Consider the following 27,189-nt stretch of genomic DNA (forward strand, 5'->3'; position numbering starts at 1 on the left):
ATACTATTTTTTGGATTAGAGAAAAGGCTTCGAGTAAAGCTGGTTGACACTATCCCATAATGAACGCCTTGATTTGTCATTTGGACACTCGAAGAAGAAATACTAAATGTACGGATTTGAACTCAACGATAACACAACTAGCTTCATCTTCAAGAGCTTGTTTGAAGTACACTTTCGGAACACGCTACACTAGGAGTCGGCCACTTACCATTTGAAGTAGTCGCCGTACTGCTGGTGGCGCACGTACTGGAACGCGGACAGACGCTCGCGCTGTTGCAAGTAGAGCTCCCCGAGGGACTGCCAGCGCCTCTTCTCGAGCTCGTTGTAATGGTGGCCATTGGCAGCGGATGCAGCAGCCGCAGCCGTCGAGCCAGCATTAACCAGCGTGGCCATACCACCGTAGCAGGCGGCAAAGGGGAACAGCACCGACGCACTTCCGCTCGCAGCCGCCAGGGGGCGTGTCAGTCTATCAAATGCCGCCGCAAAACCGCACCCATTTGCCGTCTGCGCCTGTGAGAGCATGTGATGCTGGGCCGCTCCGCTGGATGCGATCGAGCTGGAAGGCATGGTGGTACCGAGGCTCGGTGATCTCTGGTCGGCGGTGGTCCTCGCAGGACCCGTCCGCAACAGCGCCGGCTCCATCTGGTGCGTGACGGCATGCTTTTTCAGGTAGCTTTGCCTGTAAAGTAGAGTTCCCCGTGTGATGGCACGCGACGTGTGCTTTAGAACTAACCCAACAACCGGGACACCTCCCCCCCACCCTTTCGGTCCTACCTTTGGAAAGTTTTACCACACTGCCCGCACGGGTAGGACTCTTCCTTGGGCGGAATCTGGGCGGCCACTTGGACGTCGTTGGAACTGTCCAAGATCTCGATCGGTTCCTCGTCCTTGGAGTGATCCTCTCGGTGCGACCCTTTCGCTGGGCTTGTAGCTGCCCCAGACTTTCTTCCCTCGGCCCCGTGTGCACCCCGAGGCTTGTGCCAACGCTTGTGTGACGCCAGATTAGCGGGACAGTTGAACACCTTGTCACACTCGGAGCACCGGTACTCGATGTGCACGATTCGCGAACAGCGATGCTGCGCCAGCCCAAAAGCATCGTCATACAGCGCCCGACACAGCTGACACAGGTAGGAGCCGATCTTGTTTTCGATCTTCGACAGGATCTCCTTCGCTTCGTCGGTGATTTCCACCACGTTGAATGCCGGATCGATATCGCCCTTCCGCACCACCAGCTCTTCGCCGTCCTGCAGCTGCCGGATGATCGTGCCGGACACGGGGCTGGAGTTGTCCTCGTCGATCGGGTGCTTGCGTGTTTTGTTCCGCCGCCGTTCGGGCTTTGAGCCGCCCCGGCCACCGGCTCCGGCCGCCGATCGCTTCCGGTCGGTAGACGACGATCTGGACTTTTCACTAAACTCACCGAAGCTACGCTCGAACAACCGAGCGAATCCTTCGATCGCCTGCAGGTGAAGCCGCTCGTCCTCAAAGTATCGCTTACCGTCGATCAGCACGGCGTCCACCAGCGTTTCCTTCTCTTCACTGTCGACGATGTTAATCGACGCGTTACTGTCCTCGTGGTCATCCTCGTTATCGAGCGACTCCACGTCGATGTTGGAGCAGTCCGATTTGTCGTCCCGCGTCCCCGGCGGGATCCCATCGTCATCCCCATCGTCGTCACACTCTTCGGGCAGCTGACCCGTACGGTACCGCTCGTGGCTCTGATCTTCCTCCCCGCCCGTAATGTCGATAAATTCTTCCACCTTTTCCGTGTCCTCCACTATAGTGCCACAGGTTCCGCCCTGAGCGATCTCCGGACAGCGGGCGTTGTGATTTGCGAAGAACGGAAAGTTTCTTGATCCTGAACCCGAACCCAGCGTCGTGTTGGCGTAGTACCGCTTGTCGTCGATGCACACGGTGTCCGAGAATTGGTTCTTCGCGGGCTGTGGTCGCCAGTCGCGGTCTAGGACCGTTGGCAGCGAGTTCCCAGGCTCGTCGAACGATTTGAGCCGCTTTCTCGGTGGCGACGGAGTCGATGGAGGAGTCATGGGCACTACATTCGTTGGGCGCAAGGACAGATCCAGTGGACTCTGGAACTCCCGTCTGGCGACTGACCTAGCTGCCGGTGGACTGCCGGCGGCGGGGTAGAAGAACTGCTGGAAATAGCTCACTAAGGCGGGTGCATTAGTGGCCACTTCCGCTTCCTGGTGCTTCAAGGGGTAGTCAAGTGTGGCACTATACGGAGACAGTAACAGACCCTGGTTCTCGGTCACTACACTAGTATCGTTCATTATTTCCTGTGGTGGGTAGCGGATCTTGCTCGGGCTCCTGGCACTGTCAGCCACAGTCCTTTGGTGCACTTGGTGCCAAATCACTACGAATACTAATCAAACACCGTCACAATGCACTGCAGTGAACGAAAGACCATCAACTTTAAGGCTATTCCCACGGGACATGTGCACGACTATGGTCAGACAGACGGGACTCCCCTATTCCTCGTCCTTCTTGGTCCGCGGCGTAACGGCAACTGGTCTCCGCCAAGCAATCGGCCAACCTTTACGTCATACCGGCAAGGACTCCGGTCGCCGATGCGCAACGGTTCCCCGTGCTTCTTCCGAATGACTTTCTGGCCACTGATTCGCCAGCGTTACACGCCTTGCCACGCTAACCCCTTTCCGGGTTGCACGTGAAGGTGAACACTGCGCACACTCGTCAACGCCTACGTCAACTATGCAAATGCCGCGAACATCCTTCGGCACTGCTCGCTCCTTTGAGTGCGGGAGTCCTGCGTGTCCGGTCAGTCGGACGCCAGCGTGAGGGAGCAGGCGCACGGCACCGCGTGGCGCAACAAGTGATTTTTCCAGCGTGTCCAGCAAGGATTCTGTGCCCGGGCGAACCCTGAGATAGTCGTCCCCGGGAGGTGGATGTGGATTCGATCCTATCCATCCTGGTCACGCCCAGTTCGGAACACCACGGTTAGGAGTAGGATGGTTGGCTGTGTAACCGCAACGTTTACTGCCCTCGGATGCGGTGGAGTATTATTTATTTATTCATGTACCCGTCACCAGAAACATTGGGGCTCCACCACGTAGCCATCTTTGCGGCACAGTGCTTTACGCTGTCCTGTGGAACGCAGGTGAAAGAGTGCAACACACGCAGGACGATTGGAGATTGTGATGCACCGCTCCCGCGAGTTGTCCAGGATGACGTGAGTGGATGTACTACAATTTCCGAGACAGCACACAACACAGACCAACCACGCTTATGTACTAGGATATAGTTTCTCTGGACTCGATCGTCAACATTTCGGAGGATCGCATTAGTCTCTGGTCCAATGTACTACAATTTAGCACCATAGAATCGTCGTAGTACATACGGCGCATGTACCTAAGGAATGATAGGGACGCACCGGCGGAGATGAAGGGGAGCGTTTGCTGCCTGGTAATGGAATTGCTCCGTTGGATCGCCTGCCCGCCAGCCACCCAGCTCGAATGGGAATATTTTCAGAGATATTCTTGGAAACGGCACACGGCGCCTGTATCCGTTGGCACGCCGCACCGTGGGCTGGGTGGTCGCATCCAGATTGGGGCCCGCATGTAGTCTCATCTCGCCTGCGCCAACCGGACAACCGTTGGAACCGTATTCTGCTTGGGGTTGGCTTTCCCGACCAAGGCGCCGATCCAATGGCGTCTGTTGCGCTCCGCGTGCTGAGGTGGGCTGAATGTTTGTAAATAGTTACGCTTACGTTTCTAATGCACGGGATGCAGTATGCGAGAATTTAATGTATCGTCACAAGTCGGTACTATGCAGTGATTCGGTGCAGCTTCTCTCTGTGCGCCTTATTTGCATCTGCGATGAAAATAGCATTGGGCTTTGCCAGTTTACGACTAAATCTGTGCCTTTTTCGGGGCATTCGAAACATCCCAGTATCGGCATTTTCGACTCGAGTTTTTTAAATCTTCCCCTCATCTTATGCTATGAAAAGAGGACGATAAATTAGTATATAAGGTGAATTTCCGCACATTGGCTTTCCACGAGTGTGTTAGCTACGTTTTGTAAGGCGTAAACTCTCATACATTTTTTCATAGTTTGGAAAATTTTATGAAAAACAAGCCAGATACAGGCTTAGCGACAATTAGCCAAGCATAATCCGTTTTCAATATTTCAATACGATCTGTAGGGTTAAAGGTCAAAATATAACATTATTTTCTTAACAACTCAAACTTATCCTTCAACTTAACGTAGCATCTAGTTTCGAATTGAAAGTGTTCAATTAGTCCAATGGATTGTAATTATCCTTAGACAGACTTTGAGACAAGTCTTTCTAACGAATTTAACAACCAAGAGAAGTGGATTCAAAATGTTGTCAATAAAATCTAAATATTTTTAGCTTAATAACTGCAAATGACAGTGAATGGAACATTACTCTTTTCTATGTAAATAGTTGTTTATACAGTTTTGGATTTAGAAACAATTAGTGAATGTGGTGATATATCCATTGGATTAAGAAGGATGAAACAGCAATGCTCCAAAACGGCTTAAACATGCAGCAATATTCCGTGTCACGATCAACCGGAGCTCAAATTCTGTCCGTTGTATATTGTTAATTCATCCTGTATTCATTTCTAATCCGCAACTCGAGGATAAAGTAAAGTTATTACAAAAAACCTGATCGATTGTGCGTCAGCCGATAGTGTAAAATTGATCAAAATAAAACGTCCCATCAATCGCCTTTTCTGGTCGAATTCCGCCATTAGATGCTTGCCGTCGGCATGACCGATTTGGGGCTTTGCATCCGAAAGCCGACGCTCGGATAGAAACGCGGTATCCTGGAAAATTACGCCATTGGGAGAGCTTTTCGCGTAGCTGTTAAAACCCAACCTCGCCAGCCCGTCGGTTTGGTGTCGGATTAGAGTGGCCACCGGCGCGAACACGCGGCTGACCAAACGGGGTCCTTTGGGCCTCGGCAATGGTACCTATCCATTCACTGGTGGTTGATTTTCGCGTCGGAACCAACGGTGCCGGAAATGCATGCATAAAATATTGATTTATGCCGAATGGTCGCGGTGCCGGGACATCATTCGCCGCCGTCGCCGTGAGCCGTCAGTATATCACGCGGATTTGTGGCTTCACCTGTCATCAGCTAGCTCACGTGCGACCAGTGCGCTTGATTGGAGGTGCTGTGTTAAGCCCTCGCGCGAACCTTGTTCGTGGTGCATTGTGCATCCGGTTCGGAAGGAGACAAAAAAGGTATGGACAGAAAAAAAGAAATGTCCCCGATTTCAAACACCACCATGACCATGGTCATGAAGGTTTTTTTTTCTATTACCTAAGGTATTTTTTCTAACGCTCTTGAGACTAAGACGTTTGGCCCAAATCGGCACCGTTGCGTAAGCATGCACCTTCGCGGGTCTGGCACGATCAGAAACTGTGCCAATCCGTATTGATTGCGAATGCGGAGTCCCCGCATCGAATCGGTGAACCAAATTCCTGCAAGTCTCGGGCGTTATCAAATTTTATCTCCAACCCAGTCGGACATTATTCTCAAATTACAAAAATCAGTCACCAACCAAACCTCGGTGCTGGGAACGATATTACCTTAAAGAGATTTAATAATCCCCACAAATGACTCGGTGTCGGTTCAGAAGTGGCGCGTTTGAGAAAGTTTCATGTAAAGGTTTTCCACCGTGGGCCAACAAATTCTTCGCACCCTCTACGGGCAGGCCAGGTCGTCGTAGGCAAAATTTCGCCATTTCGAGGGTGGCGATTTTTGCACGCACCTCGCAACCCTCGGGCTTCGGACGGACCTAACGCAACGCAAAAAATGGCATAAAAGAAAGCATTTTTCCATCGGTAACGTAATCAAAAATCCATCACTTCCCGTGATTGCGTATGCTACGAGATCGAAGGAGAGGATGGGTCGGCAGAGAGGGCGATTAGGGCGAAGGGTCCTGCCCGGCGGCAGGTACTTCCGACGGAAGGCTTTCCGTCCGATCCAGTGGCGTAATGATCACACCGACATGTGAGAGCGATTGTTGGGCGAACCTCGGCACGTCTGGTGAACCGGAGCATTCTAGGCTTGGCCATGGCGAACTAGGCGTAAGTGGCTTGTGTCGTAGAATGTAGCACGTATTTGCGTATGCGAGATCCTGTCCGCAGCGTTTCCATGCTTTGGGGGTTACACATCCGAGGGCCCAGAATTTCTAGTTTTCATAAAAGGGCAAATAGTTTGTGGTGATTTTGGACAACGTTGGAACATTGGAACAAAGCACGGTGGAACATTTTAGTCACGGGTTCGATCCAGAAAAAGTACCAAGTGACCATCACTGGCGACGATTGCAATGTCAACGATTGCATAGCTTTAGGCGCGCCTTGAAAAACTTTCAATTACGAATATTTCATCCTTTATCACAATAAGTAAGAGCTTACATGATCGATAAGACGTACGTCCTTCCGTACAGCGAGCGTAGGATCTGCCACCGGAGCATCAGGGCCCACAAACCGCTGATTTCCGCCGAAGATTATGCAAAATTCTTCCCACTCGTGTGCCGTGCACGGCATTACGGTTGCCTCCGAGTGCCGAGGGGTGGTGTCTTGGGAAATCGCTCGGGGCAGCGGTCCGGGGTTTGGTGGCAAAATATCGAATATTCGCACAGCATTGTTCGGCGACGCATCGGGGCATTATAAGCGCATTTTCCCGACCCTGCCCCGTTCCCGTCTTCCCGAACCGCCCCGAAGAGACTGCACATTTGCCTACGCGGAAGAAAGGACGTCCTTCGGTGCTTTTGTGCACCCTCGGGCCGGGATAGAGTTACTTTGGCCGGGTTTTTGTGCGCCCTTCCGGTGGCGGGGGGATGGCATATTGCGTCCCTGATGGCGTATTGCGCTTAAGAAGATTATCTTATTATTGTTATTATCATGCGACTCGCATGCGGTAAGTCCCTTTCTGGCCACCCTGGCACACCGCCGTTCGATGGATGATTTATTAAACGTGCGGGATTTTTGTTGCGGTCCCGTACCAGAGCAGAGCACGGCCCCGGGTCCCGGGTTCTTGTACTGGATTACATCGACGGATTACTGCTGCCAGCGGGAAAGTTCATTTTATGGAAAGCACTATCGAAGGTGACCGCTCAGGCGGTCAGCCCCGGCGGTCAGCTCTGATCGATCCGGATGAGCTAATCTGGATGCCGAGGGAGCACATTTGGCGAGCAAGACCCAGAGCCGGACGCGGGCGAAAGTGTGGATAATTGAAAACAGACCAGCTGGGCCGGAACCACCAATTTGTTTGTCGTCCGACAAGCCAGACCGACGGTCAGATCCAAATGACTAAGACGCTTACTGTGTGTCGTATTTTTTGCGTAAAACCGTGGTGTTTTGCGCACTTGAACGCCACAACAACACCTCGGGCCATCGAGGCTTCCTAGGACACGAGCCCGAAAGTCACGCGTAAGCGAGCGGAAAAAGGGCATTCGTGTAATTTGATTCGAAATCGTTTGCATATTAATTGAAATTTATGTTTCTTTTTCGGGAAGCCCGGCTGTTGTTAGAAAGGGCGTAACGCTCGCTTTGGAGGCTAAGGTACCTGCCATCACACAGATTGGCCATCATTAGCTACTTATGACGTCGGTTTGCGGTTGTAATGGAGTTTGGGAAAGAAATCAGCATAATTTATTGAGTTGCCTCACTTCAAAGTTAATAGAGTTGATGGTTGAAAATTTAAATATCCACAAATTACATGTTACCAGATTTTGGTTGTAAGTCCATTCTCACGAAACTAGTGAGTGTCGAATCATCTTTGGAGTTTGGTCTAAGGTTTGCGGAAGATAAACCAAAACAGGGAATGCCGTTGTCTTCGTTTATTTATGTCACATGTCTTTGTTTATTTAGGGTTGGACTGTCATCAGGATTAGTTTTGGTTTATTTCAACTTCGTTCAGCTTAAACAAAATTGCAGACATTGTATGGTTGTAATTTGTCTTAGGTAGTGCTAGTTGTACCTTTCCCGTAAATGTAGCATTTGATTTTCTGTGCCAAACAATTATTATTTGATATTTCAATTAAACACTTTTCCGTCTAAGAATCCGTCCTTTTTCATCTTGAATTACACAAATTAAATTCTAATTAAATTGTATAAACATAATCACCTTAAAACTGTCCCAGAAATCGTTATATTGCTTTGTCGACCATCATTCATTTCCAATGTTCAGTAGGGAGAAACCATCGCTTAAGTTAGGGTATATCAGAAGCGATACTGATTAATCGGTGAGTATTGTGAACCTAATTTACTGTACCTAGTCGTGGGTTTTTTACTTCAATTCGTCTGCCAGCAAAGCTAGAAAATACCCTCGATGGCATATTTTCACAGTCACCGCATTCATTAGCTACACTGTCCTGATTTCAAACGGCATTCCAAAGTCCGGGACACGGGCTTGCGCGTCTTCCTAAACACAGCATAGGACACGGGCAGCGTTCTATTGGCACCAAGGACCCAACTCCTAGCTACGCACGGCAACCGGTGGTGGAGCTCACAAATTTAATATCAATTAATTCCACATTGTTTACTGCCATCAGCAATTATCACGAGCTCCCGAGTCAGGAGTCGGTCGACCGGCCGGTTTGCTTTTCCAACCTACTTGACATCGGCCGCGGTGTTGACTACTGCCCTTCCCAGACTGGCTAACGAAGTTGCCTAGCATTTTACCGTTAATTACGGGAAAACAGAAGCGTAAAGTGAAAATTAAATTGCGACGGTAGTAACTTCATTTGCATCCGCTCGCCATCACTGGATGGTTCACGGTGCCCATCCGGAAGTTTGCAGGAACGTGCCCGGCGGACGCTCGCTCCGACGCTCGCCCCTCCGAGTCCTGGAACGATGTGACGAGGAAGAATTTCTCACACGCCACACGGCCGACTCGGCCCATATATGAAGCGGAACGGTATGTCCACCCAACCGGGCGTGGTGTCAGCACGGAGGGGGCACATTCGACACCAGCGTGCTGCTGGGCTGATGCTGACGATCGAAGTTTGTCCGTGGCCGTCCCCTGGAATGCTTTTAATGAAGTATTCCTGCTGATATGTGGGAAGCGCAAGAAAGGTGAACATAGGGACATTCTGCCAGATCCGTGAAATATTCATTCCCCGAAGTGTCCTTTAATGGGAGAGTTAATTTGCACGGCTAGGGTTTCGGGAAACGTGTGTGCTGCCAGCGTTGAAATGTACAATCCTAACGAGGGCAGCACAACGAAGAAGAAATAGCAATTGTTGGCTACTGCATCCGTAAAAAAAACCATGGCTTGTGGTCAGTTTCTTTTGAGGTTCTTCAAGCGCATCCTCGTGCGCCTGATTGCTGAAGTGTGTTCATTTTAACAAGGTGGTCAACAATGTGGAGGTTCCCGTCGGCCGAATAGAAACCAAAACCCGTAACTTCGGTGTCTTTCGTGGAGGTCATTTATGACGGTAGAGAAATTGTATCTTATGTGTTTTCGGATTTACAGAGTTATTTCCTTTTATGATGTCTTTTTGATCCATTTGTCGTGTATTCATGGGATGGGCTGTGTAAAAAAAAGTATATGGTTCAAATAAAAATTAACTTTATTATCTTACGAGTATGGGTACAAATTATATACAAGAGTTTCTTACAAAGAAACTAACGATTGTTTGAAGAAAGTTCGTTTGAAGCATTTGTTATATAAAAATTTATATTTATTGTCTGTATTTCTTCTGTTATGAATTTTATCACAAAATACCTCCAATCGTAACAGGAAACCTTATCATTCGTACAATCAAGATTTCGTTGACTTCTAACAAACGTTTGGTTTAAAACAAATACGGCAAATATTATTCGGCCACCTTAATATCATTCAAGGAGCCTTCAATTATAGTTCTTTGGATCCTTGCAAAGAATGTTAAGCACGCGGAGCGCAATATTAATTTCAACAGAGTAAACAATCTATCTTTCATCTATCATCGATCACCGATGGAAATTACGACATATTTTCAATCAGATTAAAGAATCCAAAAACGGTCCGTTCTGCTACTCGGTTGCAATTACCGGTCCCAGTGACCGGCGAAATCTCGACGACAGAGCACCTGAAAAATAAATTCTGTCACTCGACGTCACCACGGTGGTCTTTCCGCCGGAGCGGTAGCCAAATCTTTACGTACCATACTTCCCGGGGGTTTGATAATCTCCCAACAATAACATCTCAATTAGTTACGACATTCTTGACACGCGTTCCGCGCCGGCACAGAATGTGTCACCAGGGCTCGCGTCGGGGTTCCGCAAATCCTTGGCAATCCCGACGGGTCGAAGCGTATGGCTACCGCCGTGTGAGGGTATTAACATCTCACCAACTAATGTACACTGCGGCCAGCAGCAGGACGAGTGACTTTTTTTCGCATACGCGTACCGAGTTTTGATTGGTGGGGTTCCCAAGATGCCCTTCGAGATGCTGTGACCGGGCAGCATCAAAGATATGAGGATTTTGCTGGCTCTCTCATACGACGGAAGATGAAAGGCCAGCGTCCCGGGGCCCTACAATTTCGTAGGTCGTTTGGTCTCTGTCCGTAGATAATCCTCTTGTCAGTGAGGAATTGGAAGTAACCGTCCCGTTGGTTGGCGAACGAAAAGAAAATCAAATTTCACCGACACGATGGGCCGTCGGTGACATTTGTGGTAAATTCCTGCAACATGACTTGTGCGACGAACCTGCCGGACCGTGGTTCCGCCCAAGTGCGCCCACGACTACGGGGGGATCGTTTTTCCGACATTCCCCTATGGAAACGGTTTCTCAAGTGTGTGGTCGTGTAGAGCATTTGATTGAAATTCCTTTCCCAGGACCCGGGCGCGAATAATTGACCAAGCAAGGATGGGGTAATTAGGTGTCGTGGCCGTTGGCCAGCGAGATTCCCGGCGGTTTCTTACGCTTTTGATCCTGACTTTTGACTCGGCAAATCCTCCAACGATTAACGCTTCCCAATGAAGCTCCCGCAAAGAACGGAACACCGTTTGCTTGCTTCTCCGTGAAGTTTACCTTTCGCGGAGATCGAGGGGAAATCATAATTAATGAAAATAAAATTGAAACTTTGCCGCTCGTCCGACCCGTGGGTCACCGGTTGTGGGCAAAAGCAGCGCCAAGAATGCAATAATTACACTGCAGCAGGCGGAATTCAAGGATAATAGAAAGGACGACCAGATTGGTCGGATAAAATCGAAATAAATAAAGACGGCAAGCAGTAGCTAGGCATATCCGGCAACTTTGAAGTCAACTAGTGGAGAAAGTAGCGGATTTATGGAATTTTTAATAACATTTTACCGGACTCTGTGAAGTTTCGCCAAAGACACCCGGAGGCGGCACCAAGTACAGTACAGTGTAATTTTCGTAGAACAAAAAGTATTGAACACCTGGAGCATAGTTATCATGATAGCATGCAACGTAATTAACCAATTAACGGGTTAACATCAAGCTACGGCCTGAACGCAATGACTAAAATTTATTTATTTTGTTTTTTTCTATTTATTTATTAAAGCCGAGCCGAGTGCAACGATCCGCTAGGCCTAACTGACTGTCCTTAAACTGTTAAACTTTCCTAGTCTAGTTAAGTACAGAACTCATGATTGCCAATTTACTAGAACTCAAACAATAATGTCTCTAACATGCAAAACTGTCTCGGGCCGATGTATTACAGACAAGCATAGCCAAATAAAACTCTTGCAATGAAACGGAAAACAACAGCCCAGAATTCTGTATGAATTTCTATTCCAATCGAAGTCGGTTGCGGAAACTTATCTTGAACTCTTCGTTACTAATATTCCTTCCAGCGTATGGCTTCCCGGCCCTGGCCGACTGTAATCCGTTGCAGACCGCTTGATTATCCTTTGGCCATTGTGTAGCTTCACCACCGTCACCACGGTGCAGTGCCAATCAACCATTGTTCCGCGGCTTGAGAACTTTCTCCGCCGTTCGTAAGCCGGAGCCGCCAATGCCCACAGGACACCGTGCGTCTTTGGAAGAATTTTCTTTCCCTCGCAGCTCTTGCGATGCCTCAGGCGTCCAGGCGGGTGAGCGGGTGGGTATCGGAAAAGAATGATTTCTTGCAGCAAGATAAATGTTTTGTCAAGCCGATACCGCAGTCTTTCCTGGCAGACATTCTTCGAGAGACCTGTCTGGGAGGTTCTCTTTCCTGGGCTCTGGGCGTAATTTTCTTCTTATCGTTGATTCGTTCGTTCCCCAAACGGCGGAGAATTGTTTTCCTGTCGTATCGACGGTCGGTTTCGGTTCGGACGTGGAATGATTGCACTTGACACTAACGCTGAACCACCCTGAACCGGCTACAATCAATTGCCGCTTCAATCCTGATCGGTGCTAGAGATGCTAATTTGGCCGCTCGGAAGCACCGAGTTTAACAAGCTCATTAGCATAATCATTATCATCGTCACAACCAATTGACTTTTCGTCCAGGCGGCACATCGAGGCGACGGTACCGTCGATGCAACAGATTGCAACGGATCTGTTCGCACCAGACACCTACCAGCAGCCGCTTTCCCGTTTTTTCCCGATCGACACTATGGCACACTTTCGCGGGCAAAGTGGAAATCGACCGAAGAAGAGCACTAACGAACGAGCCGCTCGGGGCAGCCCTTACCGAGGGCGGGCGTTGGCGAAATCGAGTTTAAAATGAAAATAAAATAGCTCTTGGGTTTGCACCCCAGCTTCAACATTCCCGCGAAACATACACACAAGGCGTCGCTTTCGAAAGGACCACGGGTGGTGACGACTCTGGGGCACACCCTAGGGGAGCGTGCGGATGTTTTAGATGGCTAATTGAGCACGGAACAGGAAGCGGTGCGTGTAAACAACAAGGGTCGCGATTGAGATGTTGGCCGCTCTCCGGCGGCGGTGCTATCGGAAGGGAAGTGAGAGTTACGCAACGAAAGGGGTCGACGAAGCATAGCGGCGAACCTGCCGGAAAATGTGTTGTGATTTACTGACAAACGATACTGTTGCAGGTCACCGGGCCATTTTGGTTTCTGCAGGATTGCCAACAAACCCCCGTGTGTGTATCGAGAGTTGTGTTGACACTGCAAACAAATCGGTGGTTTATTGTAGCTGGGAAATATTGTATGACTATTGACTTGACTCATTTGAGTGAGTGTTGACATTCGATTGATGTTGATGCTGTCGCTGTCAACGGTCCAAGTATACTTTGCGGACTGGATCGTCTTGCGCCATTCTCATGACATGACCAGCCCACCGGAGCCTGGCGAGGCGTATGAGGTTGACAGTGAGGTCGAACGCACCTAAGAGGGTTTCCTCAATTTTAGACAGGGCCCATGTCTCAAATGCGTGTGTGAGTTCTGGGATTATAAAGGTTCTCCTCTTTGTTCGTGCTGTCTCAGTAATGTCACAGCACAAACCAAAACCATGTCTGATGTTTCAGTTGTACTTCACTATTTACTGTTTTTATTTAAATATTTACGTGTACGAAGTAGTGTTCAAATTACCGTCTTCCAATCGTTTTTGGTCAGTTATGAAACGCTAGACACGTTAAAACCACTTTAACTGCATGCCAAGAACCCGCTAAACACTATTCTTCGGCCCAATTGTTTCGGATTCTTAGTACGACAGTTCCAGCACCCGGAACAGCAGCTCCTTTAGCGTATGAGTAATGAACTTACTGGCTCTATCTTCAACAGCTGTTTGGCCCTTCGCGTGCTGTTGTCGGTTTGTCGAACGGGGGCTCATGCTACAATCCGGTCGGGAAGAGATTTCCGACTTGTTCCAATTAATGACAGCAAACATTCAACGACCGACGCCCGTATCGGTTCGTGTCACAAATTGGCACCCGCCCCCACCAGCCGAAAGGTGCGACCGGATGATGCGGAATTTAATTAGCCAAAGGCCCATGGTTTCCGTTTCCGTCCACGCTTGACGAAAGGACGTCATGGCTGCTCCGTCACAGCGAAGCAATTCGTACCGCGGTGACATATCGGCGCATAAAAACATACGTTTTTAATTCGCACAATTGTACGTTTGGTGGCCGCCAGCGCCGGCCACAAGTGTAATTGGCGTGCACCGATGGCGTGCGGAAAAGAAATAAAACTTAACCCCTGGAAGCGAACCTGCGAGTGTCCTTTGCGCCGTCCTGGCCGGCTCGGTGTGAGAAGTAATGAGTTTAATGAAAGCTCTCACCTGCGCGCTCACCTCGAGGCGCCCGAGGCGGTGGCAAATTAATGCTTGAAATATTACATTACGAGCGGAGCGAAATGTGGCAACGACTCCGCTGCCGGGTCCGCTTCCGGAACCCTTCGGAGGAAACCGTGGTGCGAAACCTTTCTTGGAAATCAATTTTTACACCGTCACACGACGCCAGCAGCCGCCGTCGCAAAACCCGTGTGCCAATTCGTGTGCAGCTTAAGACGGACGGAATCGGTGAAATGGGAATCGAATTACTTGGCGGATCCGCTTTGAAAGCGTGCATCAAACGGAGTGCCATTGAAAGACGTCAAAAAGAAGGCGGAAAAGATCACAACGCACGATGCGCGGTGCACAATGGCGTGGAAGATTAAATTTATCTGCACATTCCGTGTCACCGTGCCAGCGACGGGAAATCGACGGGAAATCGGTAAATTCAATAATTTTGCGACAATGTTGCCACTCCTATACACACGGCCGATGGGATGGCTTCCCACAGGCAGGCAGAGCGGGATGGAGAGCGATGAGCGAGCCAGACAGCGTCTGACAGGATTTTTGAAGATTTCAACCGAAACTAATCCGATCAAATCTGTAAAGCACACGCACTCGGAAGCTACTGGCGCGACATCGGGCCCCGTGTGGGGGGATGCCCACGGGCTGTCCCACGTGTCTCCCCGTGGGAGCTCCCGGTTACCCAGCTCGCGAAGACCCGACTCCGGGAGAATTTGGAACTGGGAATCCTCGTAATTTAAAGTTAATTTTTGCACTTAACAGCAGCCGGCTAGGACATTGGGCAGATGTCCCGTGGCGCATGCAAGGTTACCGCAAAGTTAATGCCCTTGCCATTGTTTCCTCGTCAACTCTTGCTGCCCGTTGGTGGTGGCGAGGTACGGCCGAGTTGGGGGGGCGGTTCCGGCCATTGCCGTGGGTGTCCACCAGCAAGCACACCGATCGGAACGGATACCTGCGGTGCCGTAACCTGGTTACGCGGCCGTAACGGTGGTTCAAAGCGAAACGTCAAAGTCGTTTGCAAAGTAAACAAACAACGCCCTCCCTTCGGATGAAGGGGTACCCGTGCGGGGTGCGCACCGGGGCAAAGGTGGTCCACAAGAACCCAAACCGTAGCACAGGTAGATACCGGCGGCACAGGTCTCTCGGTGGAAGGGCGAAGATCCCAACAGGCACAATTTGCTTGCCGAACCCGTGTCGATCGGTACGGGAATGCGTCAGGTAGTGTGCGCCGGTGTCGATCATTCCTTTGCTGGTGGTGGTAGTTGGTGGTGCGTCGGGACCAGCAGCAGAGCTGGGAAGCCAACGAAGCAACCTATCCAACACTACCCATCGTGGGCGCAAGCGAGAAGGTGTGCAGTTCCGGAGGTACTATAAAACTGTCCGCACACGATCATTACCACCTTGAGGGCACCCAGACAAGCTCGCCAGTCTGCCACCGAATTCGGCACCGTCGAGATCCAGTACGACGTGAACGCATCGGAATTGTCATTACGCTCTCGATAGTCAAACTATATAGCAAAACGCGCAAGAAATCTGACTCTGAACCCAGTGCCCTACGACCAGAGTGTGTGCTGCGTGTCGAAAGTTGAGTCGTGTTATAAGCAAACCCATCGGTCGACGGACGATCGAGTGAAGCCAAAGAACCCACCTTCGAGCACCCGGACCCCGGACGATCCATGATGACGGAAGCGACGTTGCTGTTGTTGGTCGTGGCGTTGCTGTTAACACAGTGTTCCGGCCGTGCAGTGGACGGGAGCAGTGGACGGGGCAACGAGTACGGCTTTCTGGCGAAACTGTACGGGGACGTCGGGCGGGGGAAAAACTCGTCCTGCCAGCAGCTACCGACGCTGGTGCTGATTGAACTGCTGGGTGCCGCCTTCAACCCGCGCTACATGAGCATCGAGGAACCGCCGATCGCGGACGACGGTGACGATGGGACGATGGCCGGCGGTACCGGCGAGCACCACCGGACAGGTACGGGCAGCGCCAAGCGAAACTCGGAACCGTTTCTGCCGTTCTACGTCGACGACAAGTACCGGCCGGAGCCGAGCAACAAACCGGCCTGGGAGGTGAACCACGTTTTGGAAGCGATACCGTACAGTGCGCCCGGAGCGTCCCGCACCCGGCGCGATCTGTTCAACGCAGTTCTACACGATATGGTCGAGGAGGCAAAGGTGGAACCGGAGACGACACCGGCACGCGGCAAGCGCTCGTTCGACGGTAAGAGCCGAGCGCGGAAGGTTACCGGCGGTAGCCCGCGTCCGTGGGAGTGCGAGTCGAAAATCCGGTGGACGGACCTGGGCCCGGACTACTTCCCGCGGTTTCTGCGGTCGGTCGAGTGCACGCGCCAGAACTGCTGGTACGGCCACTACACCTGCCAACCGCGCTCGTTCCTGGTGAAGATCCTGCACCGCCGGACCGGCCAGTGCGTCCAGAGCGATCGGCTGCGGAACCAGATCGACGTCGACGATCTGCCGGGCGGGCTGTGCGAGCTGTGGGTCTGGGAGGATCGGCCCGTCAACTTCTGCTGCGACTGTGCACCGGCCTTCTGAGTGCGCCCGATTCGGTTCGGTACCCGTTGTTTTTCGTCCATTAATTTAATCGTTTATTTAACTTTACTCGTTGACGCACTGGTTAATCTTAATGTTGACATTCGGATAGGCGGTAGAGGATAAGCATACGCGCGGACGCTGTGTACATATAGGGTTAAGGAGCGGGTGGGCGGAACACACGCACGCACAGTCAAATTGGGAACAGAACCTGCACTAGGACCTTGTTTTTAAAGCGGCCGGCGCACGGTGAAGGTACAGAACCCGGCAGAGGTACCCTGCCAGCTAGGCTAGGCTCAGTCAGTGGTGTGCGAAAAATAAAACCGACACACTTTATGGAAAACAAACTCTGCCGCTGAGGATGTTTTGTTTATCACGTGCCCGAAAACCTATTAACCCCGGCCCGGGCGAAGGCCCGTAGACTGTTTGGCAGTAAAGGAATCAGGGGGCGCGTTCGAGAGGCTGTACCCGTCCCTCGTATGGGATGTCCCTCCTCGACCAGCGAAGTGCCTGCACGGCCGCTTCGGAAGGGTAGACGCTCCAGGCGATACGCACTCAGAAGCTGTTCTGGTTACGACGTATCTAGGGACCAGCAGCCCGGGCAGGTCAGCTGAAGCTGGAGGACCTTTATGCCTAGCGAAGGAAGCGCACACCGTGCTGCTGAGTTTGGAGGGGTTTGGACGAGTAGAAGGATTCGCGGGTTAACGTTTTTGCATAAATATTGAAAATTAGTCGTCGAGCGTGTAGCAAGATGGCAGGAATTTTCGCTCGTCACCAATTTAGCTGTAAATTGAATCGCAGCGCACAGGAGCGCAACAATTTTTCAACAAGTCAATGCATATTCATAAACCGTGACATCGTGTCCAAACTGCAGCGCGGTAGTTTCCCTCAAGAAGCCTAAAGATATTACCAATTATCCTTTAAACTGTTGCGGAGTTAAAATTAGGAATGGACCCCAAAGAAGACCATAAGCACCGGGCAAAATTGCGCAATAAACAATCGCGAAATGTGCTGTTGCTCTACATGTTACGATTTTAACGTTTCATAGTAATTTTAGACGTAGTTAAACCGTTACGAGCGTTCTAAAATGACCAAGCTGTCACACAGTCGGTGTCCTGAAAGTGTAGTTATTCAGTCTCCAAGAACCCCTTTGTGGTGCGAGCATCCAGAGTTACTTTCATCGCAAGATGCATCCGTCACGCCGTTAAGGATTGTTGGCCAAAGTAAGCTCCGACAGCATCCCGGTTAATGCGGGCGTCGCTGGGTTCCCGTCATAATGTCGCATCAATTATTGACGCATAATTCCGTATGCTTTAATGGAAAAAGTCTTACCACGGGCGGTTGTGGTCAGCAGCGGAGTGTTCTCCGCTCGACCAACACCGAGAGACATCGACGCAGCAACCGATGGCACCCATTAGCATATCGCGTGCGGGACAAGCGTGTAAAACCGAGTGTTCCAGACTTGCCGGGGGCTTACGGTTCATCAGTGTTGCGGGAAGAACCAGAAAATGCGCAAAGGATTTCGGTTCCTCCGTTCGCCCGGTTAGCGTTAGAAGCCTTCCGTCAACACGCGCATAGTCGAACCGGAATCCCGCGGCCAACCCGGGACCGCGGGGTTCGGCACACCGTACCTGGTGGCCGCTTAGTTGAGCAAATATTTTATCGTATCAATTACACGCCAAATCCGGCGAGCAAACAACGGAACCGCCCGCCGGACCGGACTTTTTGGGCCATTTTTCCTGCCATCGGAGCGAGAGCGCTCGCGGTCGGCGGTAATTACCATTATCGTCTCTGATTACCAACTTTTGAGGCCGTGCCCGGGCAACATGATTCAGATTATGCTTAGGATTGTGAGAACGAAACAAAAAAACCGACGATGAACACGGTGCAAAATGAAGCGGACCTCGATTCCTTCACAGAATAGTTTTGCTCCCGCAGGGCACGAGGATCAGTTTCATGCGGGTTGTTTACGTTATTTAGTGGCGTGACCCAGTTTAGTGACACCGTGTTCACCGGGAGGTTGTTTAACGTTGAAAGTTGGGTTGCGAGAAAAGCTCATTCGTTGGTTACACTCGATGGTGTTTAGGTTCATTTTGGTAATTAAATGCAAAACAGCTCTGCACTGAAATGCGCTTTTCTGCTTACGTGGTTCGTTGGTTTGGAACCTAGTCCCCCTGGGTTGGTTTTCCCCCCTGAGCGCAGTTCTATGGTCAACAAGCCGCTCGTTTTAGTGAACGTAGTTTGCTAAACTTTGCGATACGTACATATATTGTTAAAGAGCTAGGTTTATGTAAAAGATTGCGTTTGGTTCTGGTTGTCATCCATAGACATCATCATGGCTGCAAAATAAACAAACACCAGCTGGGAATCAAGTAACCCGCACCGGCATGCGTGTGACGTTTTCATTGTGTCGCTCTTGGTTACAGCGATTAGCCTATGAAGCCTAGACGGACTATCGAACCGGAAGCGGATTGCGCCATGATGCTGCATCTGAGTGAGCGATATACAGAAATAGACACACGCCGAAACAGAGAAAACGAAAGCTGCCGATTACCTGAATCCCACTTAGCCTATGTCACGGGAAGTCGGTACTGGCAGGAATGCAAGCAGCTGTTGGCTGATAGGCGATAACAGGGCCTATCGATAACGTCCCGGTGTTACTGTAAGCGATGTGATAAGATAGGTGTTCATAACAATATCCGATTGAAACTGGCGCGCTGATGCAAGACCCCCAAAAAGCCACTTCGTTCGGATTATCAAGATTTGAAAAAGTGCAGTTTGTTGATTGAACGTTTGGTAAGAATGACGTTCCGCTGTTGGCCCACGGAATGACTCAGAGATCGTGTAAGGCTTGAAAGGACTCTAGAGATGGAAAGAGCGGAAAGTAATGAAATGTGATTGCTTCTTGGAAGCCCCCCGGCCAGGTTCCAATAATGTCCCCGCCTCGCAAATGCGAGTAGTTGGGTGCTGTACACAGCCCTACATTGTCTCCACTGGCAGTATGGCCATTGTAAAACGTTTCCACAATTTCCCGCAAGGCATCAGGTACTTGGTGGTCATACTAGATACTAGGTGTTCCGAAACCTGCTGACGTACGATGCCAATCATCAACCATAATTCCGTCTGCTCACCGATTGATGCATTGCCGATAAAATAAACATCGCTAGGGTGAACTGCACCTCGAAGAACTGCATCTCACAGCTGCATCTATGATTGCAATTATTTTACATTAAACCATCTAATCAGGGGTCATAATTTAAGATAACAGTATACATTTCGGGTGCGTGACGTTAGCAGCTGTCTGTTTAGAATTTATCGCATGGTTTAGCCTCGATTAGTGATAGGCCCGGAGTTGACAAAGGGCAACAGGGGTTCACGGTAGCTAAATGGCGTCTACGATAAGATAAACCGCGATCGCTGTGGTATAACACACTACTGTTAATAAAAACCCCGCCCTACAGCAACCGAAACTACAGTGTCCATCCTTCGCCGAGCGCAACGGAAGGTACAGCAATCCACATCCGCCAAAGCTCTGCCGAAATGAAGTGTTTACTTGTTGTAGCTCTGCTCCCGGCGCTCGCCCTCGGACTAGCGGTGCGGCCATGTAAGTGACGGACCAGTGACGTGAGGTCGGAACGTGTAGTTCGAGAATAACCAGCCGTTTCTTCCGGCAGGTGCCAACAATGCACCGATTCCGCAGGATGTCCGTGTGGTGGGCTGTACGGCGGAACCGTGCGTGATCCCGATCGGTGGCATGGTCGATATGGACTGTGATTTTCTGTCGCCGCGCGCCACCAATACGGTCGGGGCCGCCTTGGAGATCTACTTGGGTGACTTCCGCGTTCCGTACGAGCTGCCAGCCAACCAGCAGAATGCGTGCAACTTCTTCGAGGCCGGTAGCTGCCCGGTGGCGCAGGGGGAGTTCATCAACTACCACCTGAGCACACCGGCGGCCGCCCCGTTCGCCGGTATCACGGTCGATCTGCAGCTACAGCTGACGGATGACAGCGGTGCACCGTTGTTCTGCTTCCGATCGTCCGCACAAATTGTTGCCGCGTAGCGTGGCAACTAACTGACCATGTCAAGCCACCACGTACAACGTTTGCAATAAACAGTTGGAGTTTTTTTCCTCTGAAAATCCTGCATTCGTCAAGCCTTTCCTATCGTTTTTAAGCCAGACGTGAAGCGTATCTTATCTCTTATCGGCCAGATCAGCACCTGGGTTTATCCGGTAGCCGACGCAGCCTTAAGGACTTACGGCTACTCGACGAGCGGCAGTAGCACGCTAGGTCTTCAAGATGTTCAGACAAATCGTAGCGCTTGTGTTGGTGGTTTTGGTCGCACGGGCCCACGGACTGACGATTCTTCAATGTGAGTACAATTGTGGTTCCTTTTTGGTGTCCGGTCGCCCGGTAAAGTTTCTCCATTTGTCCGCCAGGTTCCAACAACCGACCGGGACCGCAGGAAGTCATCATCCCCGGCTGTAGCGTCCTACCGTGCTCGGTACCGAATCAGTCAAACTTTAACTTCAGCGTCCGATTTGCGCCAACATTCTCCACCAACAGCCTTACGGTGGATGCGACCGCCACGCTGCATGGACTATTTCTGCCCTACGAACTTCCGGCCCATCTGCGTAACGGTTGCAATCACATCGACACGTCTTGCCCGCTGGCTGCCGGCCAGACCGTTACCCTTAGTGCCGCTGCACCGGTCGAGGCTCCGCTTACGGGTGTCACGGTCAGAATGGAGTTCGAAATAACCGGGGACGGTGGCCAGGTGGCCGTTTGCTTTGCCGCCACTGTAACGCTGACTTAGACCGTGCCGCAATTCTTGTGGCTTCGCACCGCAAAGCTCAATAAAAAGAAAAGACATTTCCTAAACTTTTCGTTGTGCCTTTTATTTTGTAACACGATTTTGTAGAGGAATGCTGGATGTGGAGCAGACGAGAGAGCAACCACATGTAAAAACATGCACCTTTCAAGCAGTCAATGTTTACCATTAATGTTGTTTTTGCTGTTAACTACGAGCTGGTAACATATTGGTTTGAATACACGCTCCGCGTAGACAAAAACCCCAAAAACAGCTTTATAGATAGCTGAATTCTGTAATCTTCATATGCGTACTTCAAAAACATGGCTATCAGGAAAGTCTGTTTTATCATCGCCTTCAAAGCAGGATGGCAACAGGATTCCTTTCGAGCTAACGGGTATCGAAACTGTGCTACCCAACGGTTTTCCCCAAAATTTAAAATCTGCTCGAAACCGCCTTTTGTTATGCGCGGCGTGCGCGGTGTCAGAAACGATCCAACAGCAAACCGCGAGCGAAAGACTGGCGATAGCATTCGTGAATGAATTAGTCACTGTAGCCGGGCTGGGCCTTCGGCGTCGGCCAAATCGCTTTGTCACGCCGCATCTGAATAACGATTAAGTGGTCCGTATATTGGTATCGGCTCGTATACATCTGAGACCGCCGTCTGAGTGATAAGTAGGGAGAACTTTGGCACAACACTCACACGTGGTTGGTACCGAAAAACGTGAAGACATCGGGGTCTTATCGTATCGATTGTTCCGCCGACCGGCCGGCCGGTGAGTCGGTTAGCGTGCGTACGGCTCAGGTGTTCATTAAATTAGAAGTACTGAAGTCTCTCGACCCGGCAAGATATTCGCTGCACGACGATAACTGACATCTTGCAGGTGTCCGAACACCTGCCCTCGGTTCGGATAAGATTAGTTTCGTTGGCCAAGGTGGTTTGTACCGAGTATAAAAACATGCGAACCGACGCTCAGGACAGTCAAGTACATTGCGGCCTCCAGTTGAAGCCACGAAGGGAACGCTAGGTCAGCACCGCAGTTAAACGTCGTTGCCCAAAACGCATCCTATCAAAATGTTCCGGTTCGCAGTCCTGCTAGTGGCCGTCGTTGCCTGCGCTAGTCTAACGGAAGCGCTTGTAACGCATCCCTGCTCCAATAATCGGCCCCATCTTACCAGTGTCACACTCACCGGCTGCACTCAGATGCCTTGCGAACTGGTCCGTGGCAGCGACATCTGGATGGAGCTGGACTTCCAAGCGCGTAAGTCAACCTGGCCACAGTCGAGCGATGTGGATGGGTTCGTTGTACAGAAAGTACTCACAGTGTACAATTTGTTCTTGTAGCGTTCGCCGCCCAAAATCTGCAATACCGCGTTGTGGCGACGGCCCTCGGCATCACTGCTCCCTACGAACTGCCGCCAGATCGTGCTGCCGCCTGCAACTGGCTAGTCGGAACCACTTGCCCCATCAGCCAGGGCGAGGACGTCTCCAGCACGCTGAGCATGCCGGTTCTGCCAATCTATCCGCTGGTCACGCTGGTGGTTGAAGTTAGTGTGCTCGATGAGGAAACGCGAACTCATGCCTGTTTCGCGGTCGACGCCCGTGTGGTTGTTGCTTAAGTGTTGCTTGTGATAATTTTATTAATAAACATAGATCATTGTTTTCATACCAACTTCGTGATCTACTTTCGTTTTATTCACTGCTGATGGGCATAATCCTGTTTCGTGGAAAGAAAATGTATTGCATAAATTGCAGTGTTCGTTCGTTGGTTGTGCGTTTTCTCATTTCAATGGTATGTTCAAACTCGTAGATGGTGGCGCCATCTATGTATCAGAAGCGAAGCAAATTTCAAAAATTCAATTGGCGATGTTTTGTTATTGATTGAGACACGTGGCGCATCCACAATTGTTTCAGTTACTAATCACACAGTGCGATTCGTTTGTGGTAGTCGTTACTCCTTCAAATATACTTTACATGCTGCGATGGGATCGGTACCGTTTTCTATTTGAAATAGTTCTTTCGCATCGTCCTTTCCGTTGCTTAAGTGTTTAGTCTGTTTCAGTCGGTTCAATAAAACGAATTTCAATGTGTTGTAAAATGATGCAAAATTGAAGACATTTATACTAAATTCTATCGAAATGCAGGAATTCGTTTAGAGTGCAGTTTTCTCGAAACTATGCAACTATCCTCATGGGTCGCACCGTTGCGTAAGAAATCGTGGGGATTGCCCGGTATTGCCGCCAATTAGCGTAGCGCAGCCTTATCGTGATTCCGGAGTGACATCCAGATCCAGGTAGCGACCGATTTCGTACACCTCGTCTCATCCCTGCGAAAAAAGGGAGACCAGCTGGGAGTAATGCGATAACCGCCTTGCGACACTTGAAGTTGCCACCTGTTCGCGGCCATAAATCGATTATGGCGATTATTATCACGGAAGCCACCGTAGAAGAGAAAAACGTGAAGACCAAGTTGGTGCAAAGAACGAACAGCCGAGTTGCGATTTCTGTCAGTACATAGGCCGTTCGTGCGTAACCTTAGATTAACATAGTGGTCAGCTTGGGCGAACGAACGGAGACCGAAAAATGGCCAGCGTCTGCGTACGAGGCGGGCATATAAAAACGAGTGCCAAAAATCGTGCAATTAGACGCCTCGGTGCAGTTGCAGCAAGCACATCAGCCCACTCAGCGAACCTTCAGCGAACGGCTACCCACCCGAAGCCAAGATGATCCGCGTTCTGCTACTGATTGCTCTCGCCCCAGCTCTGGTGTATGGCAGCATCCATCGTGTCTGCACGGGAGCTCGTCCGCAGCCCTTTGATGTTTCAATCGATGGCTGCACTGCTCCCCCTTGCAACCTGGTGCGCGGTCAAGATGTAATTGCTTACATCAGTTTCACCGCCGGTAAGTCTACGGCAAAGAAAGTAGCACCAGTAAGGTACTAACGAATACTTATTCCTCGTTTCGATAGATCGCGCCGTGTTCAACATGACGACGATTCCGACGGCAACGGCCCTCGGTATCACTGCCCCCTACCCGCTGCCGGCTGAGTTCGCTGCCACCTGCAACTGGCTGGAAGGATCGTCCTGTCCGCTGAGCCCGAACGAGGACGTCACTTACAGACTGACGATTCCGGTCCTGTCAATCTACCCCTTGGTCAGTCTGGTCATTGAAATTGACATCGTTGACCAGGACAGTCAAACCGTCGCCTGTTTCCTTGTCGATGCCCAAGTGGTTGTCGCTCCTAGTTTAAAATAAAATTCTGCTATTTGCTGAGTCAACCATTAATTTATTACATTCGTTGGAATTAATGTTAAACTACTCTAGCCTCTAGCTGGAAGCACGTCACAACGTCCTGATTTTGGTCGACCAGCTTCAGTTCCACCGTGAGACTAAGCGTTGGGTAGCTACTAAGCACCGGAAGCTGCAGTTCGTAGGTGACGTCTTCCTTTACCGACACGGGACACTGGCCTCCAACCAGCCACTTACACGCGTCTTGACGGTCGCTCGGCAGCACAAACGGTACCGACAAACCGCCGAAGCTGGCACGCACTTCCGGGCGAAGTGCGGTCAGAGGTCTGTTGGCAGTGAAGTCTACCATGACTTTCGCGTCGTGTCCTTTCGGCAGATCGCAAGGAGCAGAATGGCACCGGCAACGTCAACCGACGTAGGTAGGGCTCCTTCGGTGCCTGTGGTAGAAACGGTTTCAGCGAGTTAGATAAGCAGCAAATGAAAGAGATCTCGCTCCAATCTTACATTTTTGCACTGCGATCACATCTGCGAGCACCAGGGCGGGTATGCAAACTGCAAACAAACTCACTACCAGCTGCATAGTGATTGATTGTGCGATTGAACAAAGATAGTGAACAAGTAACGGTGAGTTGTGCGGCACAAACCCTTAAATACAGAACCAGGCAATGCTTACCGGCACTACTTAGTGGGTTTCAAGAACTTACAACACGTGTTCGTGTAGAAAACCCGTACTTTCGCGTCTTAAGAGGCGTGACGTGCCATCGTAACTAGTGAGGATTAGGTTGATAAGAAAAAATAGCAAAACTCGATTCGTTCCAGTGTCATTGAACTTGTCAGAACAGTTACAGTTAGTTACGTAATACCTGAGAGAGTACCATAGGGATGTAGTATTTTTATTTACCAAAGATTTATCATTCATATTGAATATTTCAATATATTTCATTTCTGTGAAAACTAATAAATAATAAAGGAAGATACAAAAAACTTTATTGAGAAACAAAGACGTTGTTCAATTAAACACTTACATGTTCCTTCATCGACTAGTTAGTCTTAGTTAGGTTTGTTTAGTAAACGATGAGAGTACCAACTGCTGGAAGATTGTGATTTGCATTCATAATTTATATTTACGTATATTACTAAATTGTAACACCTGATCATTTATACTGTTTATCTAAACCGAAATTTTAACAAAAAAACCCCAAAACTCTTTCAAATTTTAGTGTAGCTTTTTTTAAACAAAGTTCAAACGACAATTGGTAGTAATGTTTTCTTTTGTGGATAATGTTCGTTCATTGTAACGATACAGGATAAATGGTTTTTTAGCGGATATATTTTAATCATAAGTATTCGATTCGATTTCGATCAGACGGCGGTTGTAAAACTGTCACAATTCAAATCAAAACGAGCATAGTGTTTAGGTGAGCTTTTATTTGGGACAGCGCCACCTATAAGTGAACATTACTTACCAAAGTAATGAAAAAGGAAAAACACACTTGAGATTGAAATTAAAAAACAATTTGAAATTATCTTCCAAAAATGATGACAAAATTGAGCGTGAGATTGCATTTCTGTCTGAGTCATCGTATAGCCGAGCTCTTAATAATTGTCGAAGAGAAAATCTATATAAACGATCTTCGTCACACCATGCTAAGTGTTCACATGTTTTCACATGATTGTCTTTGTTGCTATCGCTGATCGTATGAAAACTATTTGAACGAAATGTAAAAATCATCAGTTTTGTATTTCACCATTGGACACACAACATAAGTGTTTTCGACCCGCATTTGTAACTTGATTTCCGGCGGAGTTCTCATAATCTCAATCGATTCTTTGGGGTGTTGTTTTGTAGGCACTGTCAAGCGTTTTCCGGTGTCTCGGGAAGCGTTTGTGCGCCCGGAAGCCATTAATCGATGCACACCGGCAGTTGATAACAGAGCAAAGTATCGCCCTTGCTATTTGTTAGCTCCCAGCGCAGCTTTCCAGTAATCTGGGGAATACGAAGTTAGCAAAGCATGTGATTAGTCCGGTGTCCTACTAACTTGGGAGGCACTCGAGAAACTTACCGGAGGCAGACCAGGATTGACGTAGATATCAGCTGAAAACAACAGTCCCGCAGATCCCTGCAATGGGCAAACAGAGCCCTCACAAGTAGTCGGAGTGATAGTGGCCTTCGTTTTGACATTATTTAGTATGAAGTAAGCTTCGTGTTTCAGAATACTATCCGTCGAGGCGCCTTGAAGCGGAAAATGGGGTAGGAATATCAGAGGAAAATAAAGTTACGTTAATACAAATATTTGATCAATAGTTAATGGTCGCGACTGTATAGTTTTTATTGCCAAAGCGCCACTCGAGACACTAAGCATGGTCACTTCGTAATACATC

General features: G+C 49.7%; 8 protein-coding genes across 8 annotated transcripts in view; 5 read left to right on the plus strand and 3 right to left on the minus strand.

Moving 5' to 3' along the window:
* Positions 1 to 204: 204 nt before the first annotated feature.
* LOC128274091 (uncharacterized) lies at positions 205 to 2,285 on the minus strand. The gene is made up of 2 exons (XM_053012175.1): positions 775 to 2,285; positions 205 to 679 (listed from the first exon to the last, which is right to left on the minus strand). Exons 1-2 carry the CDS (start codon positions 2,283 to 2,285, stop codon positions 205 to 207), a joined length of 1,986 nt encoding a protein of 661 aa, XP_052868135.1.
* Positions 2,286 to 15,879: 13,594 nt separating this feature from the next.
* LOC128270257 (protein trunk) lies at positions 15,880 to 16,752 on the plus strand. Its single transcript, XM_053007659.1, has one exon. The coding sequence runs from the start codon at positions 15,880 to 15,882 to the stop codon at positions 16,750 to 16,752; it is 873 nt and encodes a 290-aa protein (XP_052863619.1).
* Positions 16,753 to 20,289: 3,537 nt separating this feature from the next.
* On the plus strand, positions 20,290 to 20,809 carry LOC128273967 (NPC intracellular cholesterol transporter 2-like). Its single transcript, XM_053012040.1, has 2 exons — positions 20,290 to 20,353; positions 20,424 to 20,809. Exons 1-2 carry the CDS (start codon positions 20,290 to 20,292, stop codon positions 20,807 to 20,809), a joined length of 450 nt encoding a protein of 149 aa, XP_052868000.1.
* A 229-nt stretch (positions 20,810 to 21,038) lies between these two features.
* Positions 21,039 to 21,564, plus strand: LOC128274047 (NPC intracellular cholesterol transporter 2-like). Its single transcript, XM_053012133.1, has 2 exons — positions 21,039 to 21,120; positions 21,188 to 21,564. Exons 1-2 carry the CDS (start codon positions 21,048 to 21,050, stop codon positions 21,562 to 21,564), a joined length of 450 nt encoding a protein of 149 aa, XP_052868093.1. The 5' UTR covers positions 21,039 to 21,047.
* Positions 21,565 to 22,633: 1,069 nt separating this feature from the next.
* LOC128270258 (NPC intracellular cholesterol transporter 2 homolog a-like) lies at positions 22,634 to 23,178 on the plus strand. Its single transcript, XM_053007660.1, has 2 exons — positions 22,634 to 22,820; positions 22,904 to 23,178. Exons 1-2 carry the CDS (start codon positions 22,634 to 22,636, stop codon positions 23,176 to 23,178), a joined length of 462 nt encoding a protein of 153 aa, XP_052863620.1.
* Positions 23,179 to 24,281: 1,103 nt separating this feature from the next.
* Positions 24,282 to 24,813, plus strand: LOC128270259 (NPC intracellular cholesterol transporter 2-like). Its single transcript, XM_053007661.1, has 2 exons — positions 24,282 to 24,459; positions 24,527 to 24,813. Exons 1-2 carry the CDS (start codon positions 24,282 to 24,284, stop codon positions 24,811 to 24,813), a joined length of 465 nt encoding a protein of 154 aa, XP_052863621.1.
* Positions 24,814 to 24,868: 55 nt separating this feature from the next.
* On the minus strand, positions 24,869 to 25,387 carry LOC128273762 (NPC intracellular cholesterol transporter 2-like). The gene is given in 3 exon segments (XM_053011799.1): positions 24,869 to 25,206; positions 25,209 to 25,244; positions 25,312 to 25,387. Coding segments are annotated over 3 exon segments (450 nt in total).
* A 1,172-nt stretch (positions 25,388 to 26,559) lies between these two features.
* LOC128270260 (uncharacterized) overlaps positions 26,560 to 27,189 on the minus strand; it is a 17,198-nt gene continuing 16,568 nt past the window's right edge. Inside the window, exons 2-3 of the mRNA XM_053007662.1 lie at positions 26,871 to 27,040; positions 26,560 to 26,794 (exon numbers count right to left, since the gene is read on the minus strand). Coding sequence (XP_052863622.1) covers positions 26,711 to 26,794; positions 26,871 to 27,040 — 254 coding nt within the window. The 3' untranslated portion in view covers positions 26,560 to 26,710. The remainder of the gene's footprint in view (positions 26,795 to 26,870; positions 27,041 to 27,189) is intronic.

Source organism: Anopheles cruzii, chromosome 3, assembly GCF_943734635.1.
Source record: "Anopheles cruzii chromosome 3, idAnoCruzAS_RS32_06, whole genome shotgun sequence".
NCBI classification, from domain to species: Eukaryota; Metazoa; Arthropoda; class Insecta; order Diptera; family Culicidae; genus Anopheles; species Anopheles cruzii.